This window comes from Bidens hawaiensis, unplaced genomic scaffold (genome assembly GCF_021521415.1).
Source record: "Bidens hawaiensis isolate Kalapana, Puna unplaced genomic scaffold, B.hawaiensis_p1.1 tig00007678_1, whole genome shotgun sequence".
Taxonomy (NCBI): domain Eukaryota; kingdom Viridiplantae; phylum Streptophyta; class Magnoliopsida; order Asterales; family Asteraceae; genus Bidens; species Bidens hawaiensis.
Genome location: NW_027491534.1, coordinates 707,654 through 730,588, shown reverse-complemented (window position 1 = coordinate 730,588; position 22,935 = coordinate 707,654). Strand labels below are relative to the sequence as shown.

At 36.3% G+C, this 22,935-nt stretch overlaps 1 protein-coding gene across 1 annotated transcript; it reads left to right on the top strand.

Annotated features, from left to right (window-relative positions):
• Positions 1-568: 568 nt before the first annotated feature.
• Positions 569-22,719, top strand: LOC143635739 (regulatory-associated protein of TOR 1-like). Its single transcript, XM_077103494.1, has 23 exons — positions 569-904; positions 2,120-2,222; positions 2,326-2,408; positions 7,970-8,128; positions 8,214-8,330; positions 8,418-8,581; positions 9,686-9,840; positions 9,948-10,092; positions 10,880-10,958; positions 11,035-11,136; positions 11,609-11,692; positions 11,795-11,905; positions 12,193-12,549; positions 14,016-14,199; positions 14,852-15,442; positions 16,260-16,580; positions 17,648-17,771; positions 19,211-19,335; positions 19,429-19,574; positions 20,563-20,664; positions 20,759-20,844; positions 20,938-21,040; positions 22,094-22,719. The coding sequence occupies exons 1-23, from the start codon at positions 569-571 to the stop codon at positions 22,430-22,432; spliced, it is 4,116 nt and encodes a 1,371-aa protein (XP_076959609.1). The 3' UTR covers positions 22,433-22,719.
• The last annotated feature ends 216 nt before the right edge of the window (positions 22,720-22,935 follow it).

Here is a 22,935-nt window from a genome sequence, read left to right as displayed (position 1 = left end):
TCTGCAAATATGATCCGTAGACTGTAGACATTTTACATCTGAAAAATCAAACAACACCTAAAAGACTCAACGAGCCATTAAAAAAGTGTAACAAAAACACATTCTGTCTCACACTAATTAAAAAATAGTCTGTTAATAGAATCTTTAAACACCACGGTGAATCTCCATACGAACATTGATTACAGATTCTCCAAAATATATTTGCAACACTTCCTTCATTCAAATTTATTTCCTTAAAAATCCCAATAAATTTGATACCTTTCTAGCCATAATAATATTCTCCTCATAAAAAGTAAATAAATATAAAAAATATTTTAACCCCAAAGAAACAAGATTTCACTGTGTCTGCATGTGTTTGTGTTTGTGTGTGTGACTGTACATCCATCCATCCGCCTTCACATTCCACCATCATCACCTGCTTCTTCAACTCTTGTTCTATCTAGGGTTTGCTTGTTTGCTCAATCCAATCGAATCATCCTGAGCTGGATATCCATGCGACGTTGTAGATTAGATTAGGGCTTTTGACACCATTTACTTGAATTTCAATTGAATCATTCTATTCTGGTGTATGGCATTGGGAGACATGATGGAGTCTAGGTTTTCGCACTCGCAGCTGGCGCTGGTGTCTAACCACAATCACAATCACTACTCCAATTCAACCATTGATGTGGTGGTCTTGGATATGGATTCCTCCTCTGATTCAATAGTAGATGCTCGTAGGGATAGGGACGACTCCGACACCGTCGCTAGTTACGGAAATAATGCGCTGCTACCGCCTACTAGTATGGCCTATTTGCCCCAGAATCTTGTGCTCTGTGACCTTAGACATGATGCCTTTGAGGCCTGCACCCCGTCTGGCCCTGCCCAAACCGGCCTCGTTTCCAAATGGCGCCCTAAAGATCGGGTAATTTCTTCTGTTCTTCTTTAAATAATTTGCAAAATAGATTTAATTAAGACATACATATGTGATCAAAACTTTAAGTGCCCTTTTTAGCATTAGGTCAAGATATATTTGTAAAATGCCCTTTTTAGCTCCTTCCAATTTCTACTATTTCCGAGCATTTTAAAGAGAGAGATCACATGCCAGAGACGAAATTTCTTGGTGTTAAATGTGTTATGAAATGCAAGTTTGCAATAAAGGGTCAGTTTCTTATGTAAGGTGTTTAATATTTTGTTTGGAACTAAGGGCATGTTTGGCAGAGAGCTTAGGAGCTTCTAACTTTAAGTTTTAAGAAAAAGCTCATACTCAATTAAAGCCTTGTTTGGTTGATGGAGCTTGAAGCTTTTAGGTCATGAGAAAAAGCTTAAAGCTTGAAGCTCCTACTAGTAGCGTTTAGAAAAAGCTACAAGCTTTTAGCATTTTAAATTACTTAAATAACCTTCCAAAGTAGATACATTTACTATTATATTTTTTAGTTATGCCCATTTTGGTCATTTTATACATTTTATTAAAAGCTCCAGCTACTCTGTCAAACATCTAAATATTTCTAAAAAGCTACAGCTACTAGCTACCAGCTTCAAGCCACCAGTCACCAGCTTCCAGCTACAGCTACCAGCTAGTTTTGCCAAACATACCCTAAAAGTGGATTGGCGTACTTGTCGTAAGTTTTTCTAAGGTATCAGATTGGTTAAAGCTTATGTAATATACGTTACATGTTGCTGAAGATTTAGGTTAAAAGAGAGCTGACATGGGTTTATCACTTTATGCAGTTATTATTTCTTTCAGGCTGTTTGATTATTACTTAATAATCTCACCATATTGCTAAGGGATTGCACTTTTGCTCACATTTTAGATGATGTGATATTTATCTAGAAGAATATAGACAAAACAAAATATGTGTACAGTACTACAGTTCTAGTATCTTGAGGTATCCAAAACAAAGGTGGAATTGTGTTGAGGTTTAAGCATTTGTCAATGTTAATAGAGTTTCTTGAATGTAAAATCCTAGAATGTGATATGCTTGTAGATCAATATTACATTGTGCATATATAGTAATCTACCAACTTATAAGCCTTGCTGGCATTTTTTATTGTTATTGTTATTGTAATTTCTTGAAACAAGGTTATTATGAAATATCACTTATGTCTTATAGTTTTAGTACCTTGTTCTGAACTGCAGATGAAAACAGGGTCTGTTGCTTTTGTTCTATGTTTGAATATTAGTGTGGACCCACCTGATGTTATAAAGATTTCACCTTGTGCCAGAATGGAGTGCTGGATAGGTATAGTTATGATGCCATAAATTTCTTTAAATTAGTTTAATTTTATCTCTGCGTTAAAACAACTGTATATCATCATAATTTATTTTGATCTATTTGGCTTCAGATCCATTCTCTATGACCCCTCAAAAAGCAACTGATGCAATTATCAAATCATTGTATTCTCAGTATGAAAGGTGGCAACCAAAGGTGAGATTATTGCTTAATTACCGTATTAGACCATATTTAACACCTCAAATGAAGAATAGCATTGTTTCCATACAAAATGTGACACGTGGGCTGTTTTTACTTCATATTCAAGTTAAATTTCACCCCTTTTTTTATATGCGCCTCTAACTCAATGAGTTTTCTAATAATTTTTTTTATCTAATAACTTGTGGTTGTTAACTTAAAAAAAAAAACTAAATGCGTGGTTGTGATTAAAATATTTATAGCAATTAAAGTATTGATTAATCAAATGTATTAAAAAGAAAGTACGGGAAGGGTTTGTTGGCTTGATGAAAAGACATAGCAACATTCTCACTTTCTAGCTGCCGATCTCGGTTTTGTAGTTTATATTTTTATGTCGACATTCTGTATTAGACTATGTCGGCTATAGTTTCAGTTTATTGTTATTAAGTTCTATATTGTATAGGGTATCTAAGTGTATTTAGTATCTCTATATAATTGGTTGTAATTGTATCTCATAAATTCAATAATACTGATTATCTTTTCCTAACTGATTTGGTATTAGAGCCAAAATCAGCTCCTTTTTTTTCTCTAACCCTAGTCGGCTCAATCTGCCGCCCAGCCCCTACTGCCTCTTGCCGACGGCCCGACGCAACTTCCGGCCAACATAATCTTCAATGGCAGCCATAATAACCTTCTCCAATCAAGAAAAGACTACCCACAACTCTCATAAATTCGCCTTTACCCTAAAGCCTACCAACTATGGCTACTGGAGGTCGATGATCGAATCCTTCCTGACATCACATAATCTATTTCATTATGTTGATGGTACAATTCCGTGTCCAGAACAGAAGGTAACCGTTGGAACTGCAACAACAAACAATCCTAGTTATACTCCCTGAATTTCTAACAATGCTCATATCCGCACGTTGCTCATCTCCACTGTTTCTGAAGACTCGTACCGGCATGTTCAGGGCAAGACATCTCGTGAAGTCTGGTTATCTCTGGAACGGGCTTATGCACCAGTCACTGCTTCTCATGAATTTACTCTCCGTAGCCAACTACTACGCATCACTATGAAGGGTGATGAGAAACCTATTGACTACATCTGTAGGGTACAAGAATATGCCACTGCCCTTGCCAACATCGGAGAACCAGTAAAAGATAAAGAACTTGTTATGCTTACTCTTGCAGGGCTACGGGAAAAATACAACGGTCTAAAAGGAACACTACTGGGTCGTCAACCACCTGTCGCCTTTCATGAAATCTTTGCCTTATTAAATGACCATGATTTTGTGGTCACCAAACTTGTGCAAAACAACCCGCAAGCACTTCTTGCTGCTACCTCTACTCTCTCACAACAGCCCTACACTGCTCCTAGTCTCTTAAAATCTCAACCAACCCTTGAACAACTACAACAACTCCAAAATATCCAGTTGATGGCCTCTCAGTTGGGTCACCAACTGAATCCGAATCTTTCAGCACAACCACAGGTTTTTTTTTGGATCTCGATCATACAACACAAATCGCGGTAACCGGAACAACCGTGGCCACTCTCGGGGCAACTCACGTGGCTCTCTCAACTCACGTCCTAGAGACAATGGTGGCAGTAGACAATTTTTACGGGCCTCCACTCAAAACACCGTGTATGGTCACTACAATCATTGTGGAATTGGGCATCTACCTTCTCAATGCCCAAATCAGCCCAATCAGCAGAATCGGCCCGCTCCACAGGCCAATTTTTCCGCCTTTTCGGATGGAGCTTCTTTTTCTGGAAGTGCTTGGAAACCCGACACGGGTGCAACCCATCATGCCACTCCAGATTTAACTAGCTTGGACAACTCTGAGGCATACTATGGTAATGATTCATTATTTGTTGGAAATGGTAATTCCATACCCATTTTACACATTGGCTCATCTAAATTCCACTCTTCACACAGAACCTTTAACCTTTCAGATATTCTTCATGTTCCTGAACTTAAAACAAAATCTTTTATCTGTGCAAAAATTTTGTCTTGACAATAATGTATTCTTTGAATTTCACTCTTCTTATTTTGTTGTGAAGAACGAGTCTACACGCAGTACCCTCCTCACGGGCCCCAGTGAACAGGGTTTGTACTCTATCCGCCTTCCACAACTCAAGTCTGCCCAAGGTTGCCTTCACTGCTGTCAAAGCTTCCTCGAATATTTGACATCAACGTTTGGGACATCCTCACGCTCAAGTCTTTAATTTTATTGTTTCTTATTGTTCTTTACCTGTTTCGGACAAATTATCAAACACTTTATGTTCCTTTTGTCAAATGGGAAAATCAACTAAATTGCATTTACCTGATTCTAATTTTCGTAGTTATAATATCTTGGATCTTGTTTATTGTGATGTTTGGGGTCCGTCACCGGCACCATCGCTTGATGGTCACCGGTATTTCCTATTATGTGTTGATCATTGTACTCGATATATGTGGTTTTATCCCTTAACTCAAAAAATCGGATGTTTATGCTATATTAACAAACTTCATAACCATGGCTGAACGCCAATTTAACACTAAATTAAAATGCATCCAATCCGATTGGGGAGGTGAATTCCGCTCCCTCACCAACCTTTGTCGCAACCTTGGCATCATCCATCGTCGTTCTTGCCCACACACCAGCGAGCAAAACGGAATTGTGGAACGCCGACATCGGCACATTGTTGAAACGGGTCTCTCTCTATTGGCTCATTCATGTCTTCCCCAACGTTTCTGGCACTTTGCCTTCGAAACAGTCGTTTATCTAATCAATCGGCTTCTCTCACATGTCTCCTCAAACAAATCTCCATTTGAACACGTTTTTCACCGTAAACCTGATTACTCCTTTCTAAGAGTTTTTGGTTCTCAATGTTTTCCTTATCTCCGCCTATACAACCGTCACAAAATCGAGTTCCGTTCTACTCCTTGTGTCTTTCTTGGCTATAGCCTTTCTCATCATGGCTATCGGTGTTTTGATCCTTCCACTGAGCGTATTTACATTGCTCGGCATGTTCGATTTAATGAACATGTCTTTCCGTATACACCTTCACCAAAGCCGAACCCATCTCCACCTACATCCTCCCCGTACGTATCTTTCCTAATCCACCGCCCGGTTTCTCACCAGAACCTAACACACCAGCCCCGACCTCGTCCCCAGCCAACGAACCATCTCCACCACCTTCACCATCTCACCCGTCTCCTGCTAACCCTGCCCCCACGGCCCAACCCTCTGCTGCCCAAACTACCCAATCCTCGGTTGCCCAAACTGCCCAACCCTTGGCTGCCCAAACAGCCCATCCCTCGGCTGCGTAGCCTGCATCCACGGCTGCCCAACAACAACCCCAGCCCCCCCCCCCCCCCCCTATGGATACTCATTCAAGACCCCCCAACCTCAGACAACACCCTATATGACCAGATCGATATAACCCGGCTGCTTACCTAGCAAGACCACCTCCTCCTTACCCATTGAACCAACCAGCTTTACTATTGCTAACAAATATGCTGAATGGTGCCATGCTATGTCCGAAGAATTGAATGCGCTTTACAAAAATGGCACGTGGACTCTTGTGCCTCTGTACCTAACGCTAATATTGTTGATTGTAAATGGGTTTACAGGTTAAAAACTGATGAACATGGTAACATCAGCAGGTTCAAAGCCAGATTGGTTGCGAAAGGCTTTCATCAACAACATGGCGTGGACTATCATGAGACGTTTAGTCCTGTAATCAAACCCGCCACAATTCGGACCATATTGTCCTTGGCTGTTACGAATAAATGGTCCCTGAGACAACTGGATATTCAGACTGCTTTTCTGCATGGTGATCTTGAGGAAACCGTCTATATGCGCCAACCGCAGGGGTTCGTTGATCCTACAAAACCGGATCATATTTGTTTTTTGCACAAATCCTTATATGGCCTCAAACAGGCTCTCCGTGCCTGGTTTAACAAACTGTCTGGTGCTCTTCATCAGTTGGGGTTCTTTGGGTCCAAAACTGACCCATCGTTGTTCATTCTCCATTCTCCGGGTTCTCTGGTTTATCTCCTGGTTTATGTGGATGACATCATCATCACCGGCAACAATCCTGACACGGTTGCTAAGCTCGTTACCCGCCTCAATTCACTTTTTGCTCTTACAGATTTGGGGCAACTACATTATTTTCTCGGGGTGGAGGTTGTTCACAAGAAATCAGATTTGGTTCTTTCCCAACGAAAATATATATATGCGCCATTTTACATCGGGCGGGCCTGGCTGACTGCAAACCAATTTCCACTCCCATGCACACCTCTCATATCTTACTTCCTGATGATAGTCCTCTCTTGGACGATCCCTTTCGGTATAGACAAACAGTTGGCGCCTTTCAGTACGCGACCCTTACTCGTCCTGATATTGCGTTTGCAGTCAATCGGGTGTGTCAATTCATGCACGCTCCAACGGAAAATCACTGGGATGCTGTCAAACGCATCTTGCGTTATTTACAGGGTACTATGAATATGGGTCTTTGGTTTCGTCACAACACGGGCTATCGGCTACAAGCCTTCTCTGATTCTCATTGGACCACCAATGTGTAGGCCTTCTCTGATTCTGACTGGGCTGGTTGTCCAATCGACTGTCGCTCCACGGGGGCATTTGCTATATACTTGGGTTCAAACCTCATCTCCTGGTCAGCTCGCAAACAGCAAACAGTTTCTCGCTCCTCTACTGAATCAGAGTACAAGGCCATTGCAGATACTGTTGCAGAATTAATTTGGCTAAAGTCTTCTTCGTGAACTTGGCTTACACAGCAAGGCACCGATACTTTGGTGTGACAATCTTGGTGCCACATATCTCACCGCCAATCCGGTGTTTCATGGCCGTACTAAACATATCGAGGTTGACTACAACTTTGTTCGTGAACAGGTTACTCAAGGCCATCTCAATGTCAAGTTTATTTCAACCAATGATCAAATAGCTGATATCTTTACGAAGCCCTTGTCTTCTCAAAAGTTTGAGTTTTTGCGGTCCAAGTTACAGATTGCTAGCCGCCCTGAACTTGCGGGGGAATATTAGACTATGTCGGCTATAGTTTCAGTTTATTATTATTAAGTTCTATATTGTATAGGGTATCTAAGTGTATTTAGTATCTCTATATAATTGGTTGTAATTGTATCTCATAAATTCAATAATACTAATTATCTTTTCCTAACTGATTTTCTGAAATAAATTTTATTAAAAACGGAGTTGTATTCGAAATAAGCATTTTTTAGTATTGTAGACTATTGGCTAGACAACATTGGTGTCAGATTAACTACTGGAATCAGTATTGGTATTCGTGTTTATCGTTTTCCGTCGATGTAATACACGTGTCGATATCTTTTGGGGCACATCATGACTTTTTTTTGGGTTGCACGAGACAACTTTTTGTGTAATTGAACTATTGTAAATAAATTTTTGATTTTGTAATACACAATTTTTTGCCAAATCGAGTTGATACCACCTTAAGAACATCGCTCAGTTTTATACTTCTTGGTTTCGATACGAGTCGGTTTCAGCATCTTTCTATACAAGTGTCATCCTAACCTAATAACCCTTGAAAACAGGCCAGATTCAGGCATTCGTTAGACCCAACAATCGAAGAAGTGAAGAAACTTTGTACCACAAGTCGCAAACACGCCAAATCAGAACGGGTTTTATTTCATTATAACGGGCATGGTGTACCCAAACCAACTGCCAACGGGGAACTCTGGTTTTTCAACAGGGTATTATGTTATTCTTATCCTGAAGTCTTCTCTTGCCTTTTTTTTTCTTAAAACTAATTTTCTTTACTTATAATCTTTTTTGTAGAGTTATACACAGTATATTCCTTGTCCAATCAGTGACCTAGATTCGTGGGTTAAGACTCCATCAATTTATGTTTTTGATTGTTCAGCAGCAGGGATGATAGTGAATGCTTTCATAGAGGTATTATAAATTTGCTACTTAATATTTTAGTATTATCATGAAACTTTTAGTAGTATGTGATAAGTTATTTAATTACAATCATTATAGCTTCAGGATTGGAATCCATCGAGCTCTTCAGGAACTTCACCACCATGGGACTGTATTTTATTAGCGGCTTGTGAAGCACACGAAACTTTACCACAAAGTCATGAGTTTCCTGCTGATGTGTTTACTTCATGTCTTACAACTCCCATCAAGATTGCACTGAGATGGTGAATATTAATGCAAACTGCTCTATTATTACTGAATTTAAAATAAATAAATATTAATGGTGGGTGGCTATGGTGTAAAATGGGTCGGAACATGCAGTTTTTGAAGATAGAGGGGGGGGGGGGTGATCTATGTCAAACCTTGGGTGTTTAGGTGTAAACGATCCGATCTGAGCCCGACTTGTTCGTTTAACTTACAATGGGCTTGAGCTCGGGACGCTTGGAGCTCTATTTCTAAAGCTTGAGCCCGGCTCGCTATAATATATTAAATAAATAATTTATATATTTGACAATTGTTTTTTATATATATTTGTAATATTACACAATTGTTTTTTATACACAATTTTAATTAAAGTTTTGTATATAACATATTATATATTATTTAGTTCTATTTATCAGAATTTTATATAATAATATTTGTTAAGTAAATGTATAGCAAGTAAAATTTATATAAATTATAGGCCTGCGAGCTGGCTCGAGCTCAAAAGCGAAGCCCAGGCTTGGGCTCGCATAATAAACAAGGCTATTTTACGCTTGTGCCCATTTAAGCTGCGCTTGATTTGAGCTTTTAGATAACCGATCTTGAATATCTCACGAGCGCATTGGCTTGTTTACACCCCTAGACTCTAAACAGGACTTGTTGGGTCTTTATTTATTTTATTGATTAGAAATGGTATAGGAAATTTCATACTTTTTGGTTACATTTTAGTAATTAGAAGGTGGATATATATCCTGTTTGGGTTATTATAGGGTATTTATCAATGATGACTCAAACATGACAAAAAAACTTTACAGCAAGCAAAACAATGACCTGAATGGTACTAATAGTTCAGATAATAACCCAGCTCAATGTACAAAATGAAGTACATTATAACTTAACTGGAAAAAATGAAAGTAACTTGATACTTTATGTAAAACCGTTTTTGTTATAGTCGTTAAGACTTAAGAAAACCGTTTTTGTTATAGTCGTTAAGACTTAAGAGATACAACGGAAACTGAATCGACCCTTTTGCAAATAAAAGGATGTGAACTGTCATTTCTAATAAAGGTACAAACTGGCATAATTTTTTTTCTTTGTCATAGATAAATATATTTTGAAATTTACAGGTTTTGCACCCGTTCGTTACTGCACGAGTCACTCGATTATTCACTTATAGACAGAATTCCGGGTCGTCAAACCGACCGTAAAACGCTTCTCGGTGAACTTAACTGGATTTTTACAGCTGTCACGGACACAATAGCCTGGAATGTTCTTCCGCACGGTACTCATATTTGATATCAATACTCTTATTATGCTTCCAGCTCCTTGTTTCATGGATTGAAAGTTTAAACGAGCACTTGATTTGATATGATTTCAATATCTTTGCAGATTTATTTCAAAGATTATTCAGGCAAGATCTGTTGGTTGCCAGTTTGTTTAGGAACTTTTTACTTGCAGAAAGAATTATGCGGTCTGCAAATTGTTCACCTGTTTCTTATCCAATGTTGCCTCCAACTCACCAGCATCACATGTGGTACACACACTAGTTTATTTACACTGTTTATATTTATATAACTGTTTTTTAAAATTTACACATAGGCTTGTAAACGAGTGAACGATGAACATGAACAAGTTTTTTTAGCTAAACGATTGAATAGGAACACATGCCTCATTTGTTCATTTATGTTTGTGAACGTTGGTTTACATTTTTTCATTTTTGTGTGATGTTTTTTCATATCTGTTTGTTTATCTAGATAAACGAACGAACATGAACAAATTTTTGTGTCCATTTAGCTAAACGAACAAATATGAACACATTTATGTTCATGAACCTTTGTTCATTTAAATTCTCTCGTTTATTTAATAAATGAATGAATATGAGCATATGTCTTGTTTGTTCATTTATGCTCATGAATGTTTGTTCATTTAAATTATTATGCGTTCGCTTGTTTACGTTCATTCATGTTCGCTAATTTACGTTTGTGAGTTTGTTCTGGCTTCTGATACGTTTTTAAATAAATTCATTTATTTTTTTTGACCAATTACAACTTAGTCTAGTTTTAATAACCTTTTAGGCCTAACACATTGTTCTTCACATTACTGGTTTTGTCTCAATTATGTTCCGTTACGTTTGTTTGTTTACGTCCATGAACCATTTGTTTCTACTATTAACGAACATGAGTATGTTCATTATTTTAACAAACGAGCGCGGACAAGAAAATCCTGCTTATTTAATTGTTTATGCTTGATCGTTTGTTCGGTTAATGTTAAGCGAACGAACATGAACATTGTTGCGTGTTGGTAACTGTTTACAATTGCAGGGATGCATGGGACATGGCCGCTGAAATCTGCCTTTCTCAGCTTCCAGCTTTGCTAGAGGACCCGAATGCAGAATTTCAGGTCAGGGATTTTCATAATCAAGATTGATTTCTATAAGCTTGATTTAATTTTATTGATTAGTTTTTTTTTTTAACAGCCGAGCCCTTTTTTCACGGAACAATTGACAGCATTTGAAGTGTGGCTTGATCACGGGTCTGAACATAAGAAACCACCAGAACAGTTGCCTATTGTACTTCAGGTATGCAATGCATGCATATTAACATAGCATGTTTGTGTTCGTTTAGCTTTAACCGAACAAACGACCAAACACGAACAGTTGAACAAACCAAGTTTGTTGTTCGTGTTTGTTTGTAAGAAATGAATGTGTTCATGCTTGTCTCTGTTTGTTCGCTAACAGTATAAGCAACCTTTTCATGAACGTAAACGAACGAACATAACTGAGCTAAAGCCAATTAAAAGTAAACGTGACGAACAATGTGCTGGGCCTTAACAATTTAAATGAATGTGCCAAGCAACTTAAATGGACGAACTTAAATGAATGAAGTAGACATTTGTTCATGTTCGTTCATTAAACTAAATGAACAAAATTTAAATGAATACTGTTTAGGTTTAGTAAATTATAGATGAAAAAGTAATGTATTATTGTTTATCTTACTTTTTTTAACTGTTTTATTGTTCAATGTTGACTCTTTTAACTGTCTTATGTTTAGGTTTTGCTGAGTCAATGCCATAGGTTTCGTGCTCTTGTGCTTCTGGGAAGATTTCTTGATATGGGTCCATGGGCTGTTGATTTGGTAGACTATTTTGGCTTTTAACATGTTATTAATTGTTTTTCATATTGATTCTTATTAAAATGATAGCTTATTTTCTCATAAAGATAATTTATTTTCTTGTAGGCTTTGTCAGTTGGAATTTTTCCATATGTGTTGAAGTTATTGCAGACAACTACGCCTGAACTTAGACAAATTCTTGTCTTCATTTGGACAAAAATTCTAGCACTTGACAAAGTATTTCATAACCTCACCCCTCTCTCTTCGTTTTCATTGACTGGTAGACATATTTTGGATAACATGTTAAAAAACGGGTAACTTTTGGTACAGGTTGGGTTGACCTGTAACACCTTTTGTCCCAAAATATATTCTTGACATTGGGTTTCTTTCTAGCTAACTTTTTAAAACTTATATTTTTACCTTCTAGATAAAACACAAATCAAATAAACGGGTCAAAATTGCCATCGTTCTGTTTTATGCCAAATAGCATGATAGCGTTAACTAAGTCAATTTTGAACTTGCAGTCATGCCAGGTGGATCTGGTGAAAGACGGGGGCCACATATATTTCATCAGGTTTTTAGACAGTGTGGAAGCATACCCTGAACAACGAGCTATGGCTGCTTTTGTCTTAACTGTCATTGTTGATGGACACCGAAGGGGTCAAGAAGCTTGTATCGAAGCTAACCTAATTCATGTTTGTTTAAAACATCTTCAAAGTGGTTCAGCCCCTAACGAAACGCAAACCGAACCACTTTTTTTACAGTGGTTGTGTCTTTGTTTGGGGAAATTATGGGAGGATTTCACTGAAGCTCAAATCATAGGCTTGCAGGCTAATGCTCCTGCTGTGTTTTCACTTCTACTTTCAGAGCCCCAACCCGAGGTTCGTTTATTATTACTTTTTTGAATTTGGTTTCTGTAGTCAAATAGCAATTTTCGTGTCGGTAGGCTTGTACCCGACCCAAACGCTTAGTGGGATTGTTTTGCAGGAAGCGTGTTTATGCTTGTTTATTTAAGATATGTACGAACATGACAATTTTTTGTTCTTTTGCTTAAATGAATTGAGCATGAACACATGTCTTTGTTTATTTATGTTTGTGAAGGTTTGTTCATTTAAATTTGTTTATGTTTGTTCATTTATGTTCATTTATATTTGCTAGTTTATGTTTAGGCTTGTAAACGAACCGAGCATTTAGTGAACAGTTCGGCAGGAAATTCGATTATGTTGTCTTGTTCTATCATAATATCATTCGTGTCTGTGAACATTTGTTCATTTAAATTTGTTTATGGTTGTTTGTTTACATTCATTTATGTTTGTAAGTTTACATTTGTTTAACTTCGTTCTTTAATAATATAATTTTTTTGATTCGTTACAGCATAGTCTAGTTTTAATAAACTTTTAGGCCCAACACATCATTATTCAGGCTTGCTTTTAATTGGTTTTAGCTTTATTTTGTTCGTTCATCTGCGTTCAATTACGTTCGTTCGTTTATACTGTTAATAAACAGACGCGAACATATTCATTTTCTTAATGAACAAACACGAACAAGAAAACCTGTTTTTTTAATAGTTCATGTTTGATTGTTTGTTCGGTTAAAGTTAAACGATGGACACAAATTGATAAATATTATGTTTAATTTTTGTGTTCAATCGTTTACAAGCCACTAATAATCGATGTGCATGTTTGACACAGTAATTGATAAAAATAAAATTATAAATTTTATTGCCACGCCAGCAATTATTTTTTAATGTTTACACATGAACAAAATTAGTTGAGAGGTAACAGTGTAAGCTAGCGTCTAAACTGGAAAAAGGTACAAGCACTAGATCATCATCATCATCATCGTACTCAGTATATCCCACCAATAGCAAAGCTATGGTAGGGTCTGAGGAGGGTAAGATGTAGACAGCCTTACCTCTACCCCGTAGGAATAGAGAGGCTGCTTCCGGTGAGACCCCCGGCTCGATAGTAGTTTGCATCAAGCCTTGGACATAAGGCACATAACACTCAATCATCAGCACACCGGCCGATTGGTGCATGTACTCTTGTCTTTCGGCTATCAACGCCACCACATGATGCCTGATTAACCTTCCGCCACTTTTAACGTTATTTTCACGAGATCAGTAAAATAATGTCAAAATTAGTGCAATTTCACTTTTGCCCACCCGAGGGTTCACACATATATACATTATATGTGCGCACCACATGCAGGGCGTGTACAAGCACTAGATGAAACGCTATATTACTATAAAAAGTACATTGCTTATTTATGACAGTTTTTTTCAGATAAATTGAATTGTTGCTGTTTTACTGTTAATACTTAGGACTAAAAACACATGTTTCTTCAGGTTAGAGCTTCTGCAGTATTTGCATTGGGCACTCTACTTGATGTTGGATTCGACTCATCTAGGGATGTTGGAGATGATGAACGTGATGATGATGAAAAAGTTGTGGCTGAAATTAGTATTGTTAAAAGCCTTTTGAATGTTGTTTCAGATGGAAGCCCGTTAGTTAGGGCTGAGCTGGCAGTAGGTATGCTTTGTTATTTGCTCTTCATAGTAACCAGCTTTCCGAGAGTTGATTTGTAGGTTCGTATACCACCTTTTTACCACTAAATGATCAAACTCATTTTTTTTACCTTTTCATGGTGTAAGGGCAAAATGGTCAGAGCCATTTTTTTTCACCTTTCCATGGTGTAATTTTTTATACCTTTTTTTACCTTTTCATGGTATATGGGCAAAAACCATTTCATTTTTATGTTTTCATGTTGCAAAATGGTCAAAAACCATATCATTTTTTAGTTTTCATGTTGCAAAATGGTCAACACCATCTTTTTTACGTTATTTATGTCTTCATGATGCAAGGCCAGAATGGTCGAAACCATTTTTTAACCTTTTCATGGTGTCAGGGCAAGATGGTCAAAACCATTTATTTAATCTTTTTTTACCTTTTCATGGTGTAAGGGCAAAATGGTCAAAACCAATTTTTTGGTGGCTCAAAAGTTACAAATCACCTCTTCCATGAATTAAGGTTAACCATTATTGTAATTTGTTAGTAGCAATGCACATGCTAAGTTAACTTTAGTTACTTCCACACTTAATATTCACACTTATAGTGCTTACTTTGCTTTAAATAGAATGTTTATTTTTATAATTATGGTAATTATTTTGAACTAAATTTACAGCTCTTGCACGGTTTGCATTCGGACACAACCGGCACCTGAAAGCTATAGCTGCAGCATATTGGAAACCGCAGTCTAACTCTGTACTGAGTTCTTTACCTTCATTTACAGTTAGGAATTCAGTTAGCAGTTACAACACTCCAAACCAATATTCTCAAATCGGCCTGTTATCACGGGTCGGCAATGACACCCAAACCGCCACAAGAGACGGGCGGGTTTCTTCCAGTAGCCCATTAACCACTTCCAGTATAATGCATGGGTCACCACTTTCTGATGACTCATCACAACACTCGGACCCCGGGGTGTTAAACGAGTGCGTTACAAATGGGGTGGTTAACCATGCAAAACCGAGACAGTTGGATAATGGATTGTACTCACAATGTGTATCTGCCATGTGTACATTGGCGAAGGACTCGTCGCCACGCATTTCGGGTTTGGGTCGACGGGTTCTTTCGATTATTGGGATTGAACAAGTGGTGGCTAAGTCTGCTAAACCCGTTACCGGTACAGGTGTGCGCACCGGAGAATCTTCGGCTACTGCTAATAGTCTTGCAGGATTGGCTCGTTCGTCTTCGTGGTTTGATATGAATGGAGGTAACTTTCTTACTAAATGTTTAAAGCAAGTTTGATGGTGATTATATTATATCAACCTTGGATAAATGTTTGTCATAAAAAATGGTTTAAAAACAGAGCATGTTTCTGTTCGTTCGTTTAAATTTAACTGAAGAAACTATCAAACATGATTGGTTAAATGAATGGGGTTTTTTGGTTCGTGTTTGCTCGTTAAGAAATGAACATGTTCGCTTGTTAACAGTATAAACAAACAGTTCATGAACGTAAATGAACTGACATGAATTAAGCATGTTTGTGTTTGTTCGTTAACTTTTAACTGAACAAACAATTGAACATGTACAGTATATTGAGTGGGGCCTTCTTGTTCGTGTTCATCATTAAGAAAATGAATGTGTTCTTGTTTGTTCGTTAACAGTATAAATGAGCGCCTCACAGACGTAAACAAACGAACATAACTGAACTTAGATGAACAAACATAACTGAGCTAAATTAGTTGCAAGTAATATTAAGATCAATGTACTGAGCCTAAAATGTTACTAAAACTAGACAGTTATGATGGGCCAAAGTTTTGTAATGAATATATTAAAGAATGTAAACTAACAATCATAAATGAAAGCACATAAACTAATTTTTAATTAAGTTCTTAAATGAGCATTCACGAATGTAAATGAACGGACAAGGTATGTGTTCATGTTCGTTCGTTTATAAATAAATGAACTTCCCGTCTTTTCATGAATGGTTCATTTACGTTCGGTTCGTTTACAGGCTTAAATTCTTTCTTGTTCAATCCACTTTCAATTTTTTTATAATAATTGTTGTTTTTTTGTGCTTTGACCAGGTCATCTTCCGTTGACTTTTAGAACACCTCCTGTAAGCCCACCAAGGCCAAGTTACTTAACCGGGATGCGAAGGGTCTGTTCTCTTGAATTCAGACCACATTTAATGGACTCAGGGCTAGCCGACCCACTTTTGGGTTCGCCAGTGGGTCCAACGCCATCAGACCGAAGCTTTCTTCCCCAGTCAACAATTTACAACTGGAGCTGTAGTCATTTTTCAAAACCACTTCTTACAGCAACCGATGCTGCTGATGAAATTGCAGTTAAACGTGAAAAACGGGAAAAACTCGCTTTAAAACACATCACAAAATGCCAACGTTCTTGTGAGTTCCTTACTTTCTTTAAGATATAGTTTGGCTTATAAACGAACTGAACAAAGACAAATGTAGGATGCTCATGTCTGTTCGTTTAACTTTAACCGAACAAACAATCAAACACGAACACTAAAAGAATAGAGTTTTCTTGTTCATGCTAGCTCGTTAAGAAAATTAACCTGTTCGTTCATTAATAGTATAAATGAACGGTTCACACTTGCTTTTAAAAGCGCGCGGCAAGAGCGCATAATGCACGATGTGCTGATGAATCGCAATTAGGTGGAGCGATGTGTTGCGATCTCTTGATGCACTCTAAATCGCATAATGTGCGCTGTGCTCTGATGCATGGATTTCTGAGTCAAAGTGAGTTTCTGAATAGGTTACTGATTACTTGTACCTTATGCATGGAGTACCTGTACACATAGAGTTAAAAGACATATTTTGGTTATTCATAAAACTTCTCTAGTGGTCCTATAGCTTTTTTTAAATAAACTATTTTAATCTCTTATTTTATAGTGTTTAAACGTTAACAAACAAAAAATATTATCTATAAGTAGCTATTTATATATTTTTTTAATAACGCTTCGCGTACGTGATGCGTGCGCATCACCCATCGGCTTTTTGGATCAAAACGCATCAGAGTGGATCACGCATTTTAAAACCAAGGGTTCGTGAACGAACATATTTGAACAGAGATGAACAATCATATGTGAGTTAAAACCAACTAAAAGTAAGCGTGAACAGCAATGTGTTGGGCATGAAAAGTTATTAAAATTAGATCAAATTGCTATGGTCCTAAACAATTCAAATGAATATATTAATGAAAGAACTTAAATAAACGTAAAGTAATAAACATAATTGAATGCAAATAAACTAACGTAAACGAATGAGACATGTGTTCATGTTCATTCGTTTAAATAACTAAACAAAAACTTCTGTTCATCCTCGTTCGTTTATTAAATAAATGAACGGTTTACTGAACGTTCGGTTCGTTTACAAGCCTACATATAGTGATATGACTTTTAGGTTTGACCAAGTTGACTTTACATTAATTGGTGTACCACATGTGTTTTCAGCTGGTAGTAATCTTCATAATCCAATTGCTCGATGGGATACAAAATTTGAAACGGGGGCTAAAACGGCTCTGTTGCAACCGTTTTCTCCAATAGTGGTTGCTGCTGAAGAAGGTGAATGTATCAGGTATGCTAGCTTTATCTACCTTTTGTTTTTGATAATTGGATTGCTTTTTTATGTTGGAATTCTTTTTATCTAAGATGAATTGGTTGGTATATGTATTTACTGTTACTAGATTGTGGTTTACTGCTTTAAGCCTTTAACAGTGCGCAGTGGTGTTGTATTAATTCCAAATGCTTATTAGGAAAGCATAGATATTATCTAATACAGTTAATATTAGTTGGAGAAAATGGTGTTTAAATGCATTATAACTAATTTCAGGGATCATTGAAGTTGTAAAGAGCTGTATACTTGACTTTTGAGTGCTTTAAGTTATGGTCTTGTTTATTCTGATCTCGACAAGTTTTTGCGTGAGTTGCTGATTAACAAACTTTTTAAAACTTAAAAGATTTTCACACATCAACTTTTTGTAAAATGGTAAACAAGTTCAATTGAATGTACTTGTTTATGTATTGCCTATTTCATCTATAAGTTATTCTTTTGAGTAGATTCATTGATTTATTTGTCATTTTACAACTCTAGTCGTGAGAACTTTAAACATGGGTGTATATTGGTACTTCAAAATGATTTTTGAATCATAACAGAAATTCCAAAATGGTATTGTGATGGCATATAAAAACTTAATTTGATTTGAAATATGTTAAGATATTTTATTTTGATTTGTAACCGTTAATTGTAATGGTAACATTTAAACACACGAACTAATAGAACCAAATTCTAAAACCTATCTAATTTCTAATGTAACTTAGTTCTTATTCTATGTTTATCTAAAACTATTTATTTAATCCGACTATGAAACCTATTAGTTTTTTAGAAAATGCGACAATCCAAAAACTCTAATAACACGCAATGTAAGTTCCATCACTTCTTAGATGTGGACATATAATTTGTAATATTTATTTGAGAATCGAACCCGGGCCAATTACTTGGATTCTCTTTAAAGTGTTTTACTCCTGTTTCTTCTTGCCACTCGGGCATCCGTTGGGTGGTTAATTATAATTAATTTTATAACCCTTTATGGCTTTATTCATGATTTTCATTACATCTTTAGTAATTTGATTATAATAATCTGATTGTAGTTTCCAAATCTGCAATAATCTATCTGTTGTGGCTTTATTATTATTTTATCTTGTTCATTTATGGATTACTGAATGCATGGTTACAAAAAATACCTATGATTCCCGCAAGTATAAATTTATTATAGTTGGATCTTCTTTTCTGATTATAGTATTCAAGTCTGGGTAACGTGACTTAGTGTACTCATCTTTTTTCTAGAAATTTATTTCAACCATTGTTACATAGGAGTTAATATTTAATATTTTAAAATATAACGTTTACAATTTTACATGCATTGCATTGGGTTCCAACATATATGTTTTAATTTTGTTAACTCGTTTTTTTCTTTAAAAAAAACATTCACAAACTTTTTGATCTTATTTCTTTAGGGTATGGAATTATGAGGAAGCAACATTGCTAAACAGTTTTAATAATCATGAATATCCTAATAAAGGGATATCAAAACTATGCTTAGTGAACGAGCTTGATGAAAGCTTGCTGCTTGTAGCCTCAAGTAAGTTTTCAAGCTCTAGATTTATGCCAACTCATATTGGTTCAAATATTCTTCAATGTTTTAGTTGAATTTTTTTTTGCTTTATTAAATCAGGTGATGGAAACGTGAGAGTATGGAAAGATTACATATCTAGAGGCAAACAAAAACTTGTAACTGCTTTTTCTTCTATTCATGGTCATAGACCTGGTGCTAGAAGCGTTAATGCTGTAGTTGATTGGCAGCAGCAGTCTGGATATATGGTAAAATATTTTATTAATAAAAAATAGAATTTTAATATTCCTTCTAAAGATGATTAAGTTTTTTTAGTGTACCATGAAAGTTGCTCATACTGTTTGCTAACTATAAAAATTGCTTCATGTTTCTTGTCCCATTGTCATGGAAGGTTTAATAAATGTGAATTTTTAAAATTAAGTGATTTAAATGAGACATAAATGAATATTGGTTACTGTTTAGTGATTATTATTATTATTATTAGTTTTTCAAATATAACTTGAAGTGTGAGGTGACAGGGAAGAAAAATAGGTTACTAAATATTAACCAAGTTTCATAGTTGTTTCATTTAAGTCAACTGCCAACCTCATAAAAGGTCACTAAATTGTAACTAGGGGTTTAAACGAGCTGAATCGAGTTCGGCTCGTTTAACTTAAGAGAGCTCGTATTGTTTAGAGCTCTATTTCTAAGCTCCAACTTGGCTCGGGCTCATCTTGTTCTCTTATTATTATTTTATGTATATATTGATATATTTATTTATATTCATGCTTATACTGTTAATTGTTTTATATAACATAATATATATTGTATTATATTTTTAATTGTTTTGTATAACATAATATATACTGTATGATTGCTTTTATCATAATCTTATATATAACAATAATAGGCTTGTGAGCTGATTTGAGTTCGATTCGTGAAACTTAGGCTCAAAATGTTTACTAAATGAGCCTCAATCCGAGCTCCAGCTTGTTCAACTTTGGCTTGAATATAGTTTTTAGCCAGCCAGTATCAGGTAGCTCACGAGCGGCTCGGTTTGTCTACACTAATTTTAAAATCTTTTAGCATTTAAAGAATTCGCACAACAATGGAACTATAGTGAAACTTTAAGTGGGTTTTATAATTAAAAAACATATGAGTGACTTCATTGGAACAATATTGAAACTTGGTTATTTTGATTTATTTCATGAGATTGTTTAAAGTATTTTTTAAAACCTACTAATTATGTGGTTTTAGTACGCTTCGGGTGAAATTTCATCAACAATGGTATGGGATCTTGATAAAGAACAACTTCTAAGTTCTGTTCCTCTAGCATCCGACTGCAGCATTTCAGCATTGGTATATTATTTTCTCTCTATAACATCTTATATATACCTTTACAAACATTATTCTTGTCAAGGGTATTTGGTAATTTCATGTTTGCTGATTTCAGGCGGCTTCTCAAGTTCACGGTGGCCAATTTGCAGCAGGTTTTGTTGACGGTTCGGTCAGATTATATGATATCAGAACACCTGATGGGTAATGAATAATGATATTATTATTATTAATATTATTTTTATTACCAAGCAACTATTTTCTAATATATATATATATTTTTTTTTGTAAATTCAGGCTTGTTTGTGTAAGTCGACCACACACTCTGGGAGTAGATAGAAGTGGGGGTATTGCACGTGTCGTGGGAATCGGTTTTCAACCTGGACTTGTTCCAGCAAAGGTACATAATGCAACTTTTTATTTTTTACTTGTTAAATTTTTTTATTTTTTAAATTAAGTTACAAGTATTTCTGATGGCAAATGATTTTGGTGATCATATTCTTTCTTCTTTAAGATAATGATTTGGGTTCTTGGTTTCGGGTTTTGTTGATTATAATTTCAAAAAAAGTTTGTGGTTTACATTTTTTCAGTTTGAAGAGGTTTTAACTTGTGTTCACGATTTTGTTCAAGTTTTTTTCTTCCAGTTTATAGTTTGTTAGAAAATTGTTTTTGATATTCTTGAGCAGTAAGATAGTGATTTTTCGGGTTTGGGTTTGATTTTGGTTACGCATGAGAAAATTAACCGTTTTGAATCACCTCAGTTAGCCCCGTCAACCTGTTTTGTGAGAAAGCCAACCATTTTGAGCCAAGCCCATTTAATTCGTTACCCAACCAGCCCGTTTTGTGAGAAAATTAATCGTTTTTTAGCCAAATCCATTTAACTCATTACCCAACCAGCCCGTTTTGTGAGAAATTAACCGTTTTGAGTCAAACCCATTTGACCAGTGGCACAATCAGCCCGTTTGTAGGAAATTTAACCATATTGAGCCAAACCAGACCGGTTACTCAGCCAGTCCGTTTTGTAGGAAAACTAACCGTTTTGAGTCAAACCATTTGACCCGTCACTAAGGGTGCACACAAGCCTGAGCTTGACTAGGCTTGAGCTCGGCTCGTTTATTATTATTTTAATCAATTTATATACGTTTCCAGTATATTCATATATTTTTAATTATAAGATTTTTAACACAATTTCATATGAATCATATCTAATAAATATTATCAGATACAATTAAAATTAACTAATAGGCTCGTTTAAGCTCGTGAGCCAGCTTGAGCTGGATAAGTGAAACTTGGGAACACTTATTAAAGAGCTTGTTTTAAGGCTCTAGCGCGGGTTCGTTTAAGGTTGGCTCGATTCAAGCTTTTAACGAGCCGGCTTGGCTCGCTTACACTACCCGTGACCCAGTCAGCCCTTATTGTGGAAAATTAACCGTCAGTTGACTCTTTTATCTAGATTGTAAGTGCATCTCAAGCAGGAGACATCCAGTTTCTAGACATCAGAAATCAAACCGAGGCCTACTTGACCATTGACGCGCACCGTGGCTCGTTAACCGCACTAGCCATTCACCGACATGCACCGCTGATAGCCAGTGGCTCAGCCAAACAACTCATCAAAGTCTTCAATCTTGAAGGTGAACAATTGGGCACCATTCGCTACTCACCAACTTTTATGGCCCAAAAAATCGGGCCCGTTAGTTGTCTTGCGTTTCACCCGTACCAAATATTATTAGCAGCCGGGTCTGCTGATGCCTGTGTTTCCATCTATGCTGATGAAATCTCACCACCAAGATAAGCCCTGTTCACATTTGGGCGATATCTGGCCTCCAGTGGGAGGTTATGAAAGATAAATACATTCGTTTAAGCCTCGGGAAAACTGAAGTATGATTGATTGGAGGAAGCTTTCAGCAAATAATATGATGATACATAGGTATAAAAGATTGTAAATATTTCATTTTCTTTTGGTCTAGTGTGTGTTTTTATGATTTAAAGTCCGGTTTTCTCAAATTTGTAAAAATGTCTTCTTTCTCTCTTTAAAAAAAAAAACATTTGCAATTATATATAATTGAAATGCCTTGTGAAGTTGTGATTAAGATGGTGTCTTTTGAGTTTTTTTTTTTATTTGTGATCATATTTTGGTGTATCTTTTAAGTCTGTTCACACTGCTTGAGACTATTACAACCCGATAAGTTAACCGGCTGGAATGCTTGGCCTTAAAATTGCTGCCGTGGCACATGTTTAAGCATGCACGGCTTCTGCATATAATGATTGTGATCCAAATCCATTGGATCCATCATA

What these genes read in the sequence shown, in the direction of transcription:
- LOC143635739 (XM_077103494.1), top strand. Translation starts at nt 569, where the DNA reads ATGGCATTGGGAGACATGATGGAGTCTAGGTTTTCGCACTCGCAGCTG. An exon ending in ACTCACCAGCATCACATGTG is followed by an intron (nt 10,093 to 10,879) that starts GTACACACACTA and finishes TTACAATTGCAG; the next exon opens with GGATGCATGGGACATGGCCG. An exon ending in GTCCATGGGCTGTTGATTTG is followed by an intron (nt 11,693 to 11,794) that starts GTAGACTATTTT and finishes ATTTTCTTGTAG; the next exon opens with GCTTTGTCAGTTGGAATTTT.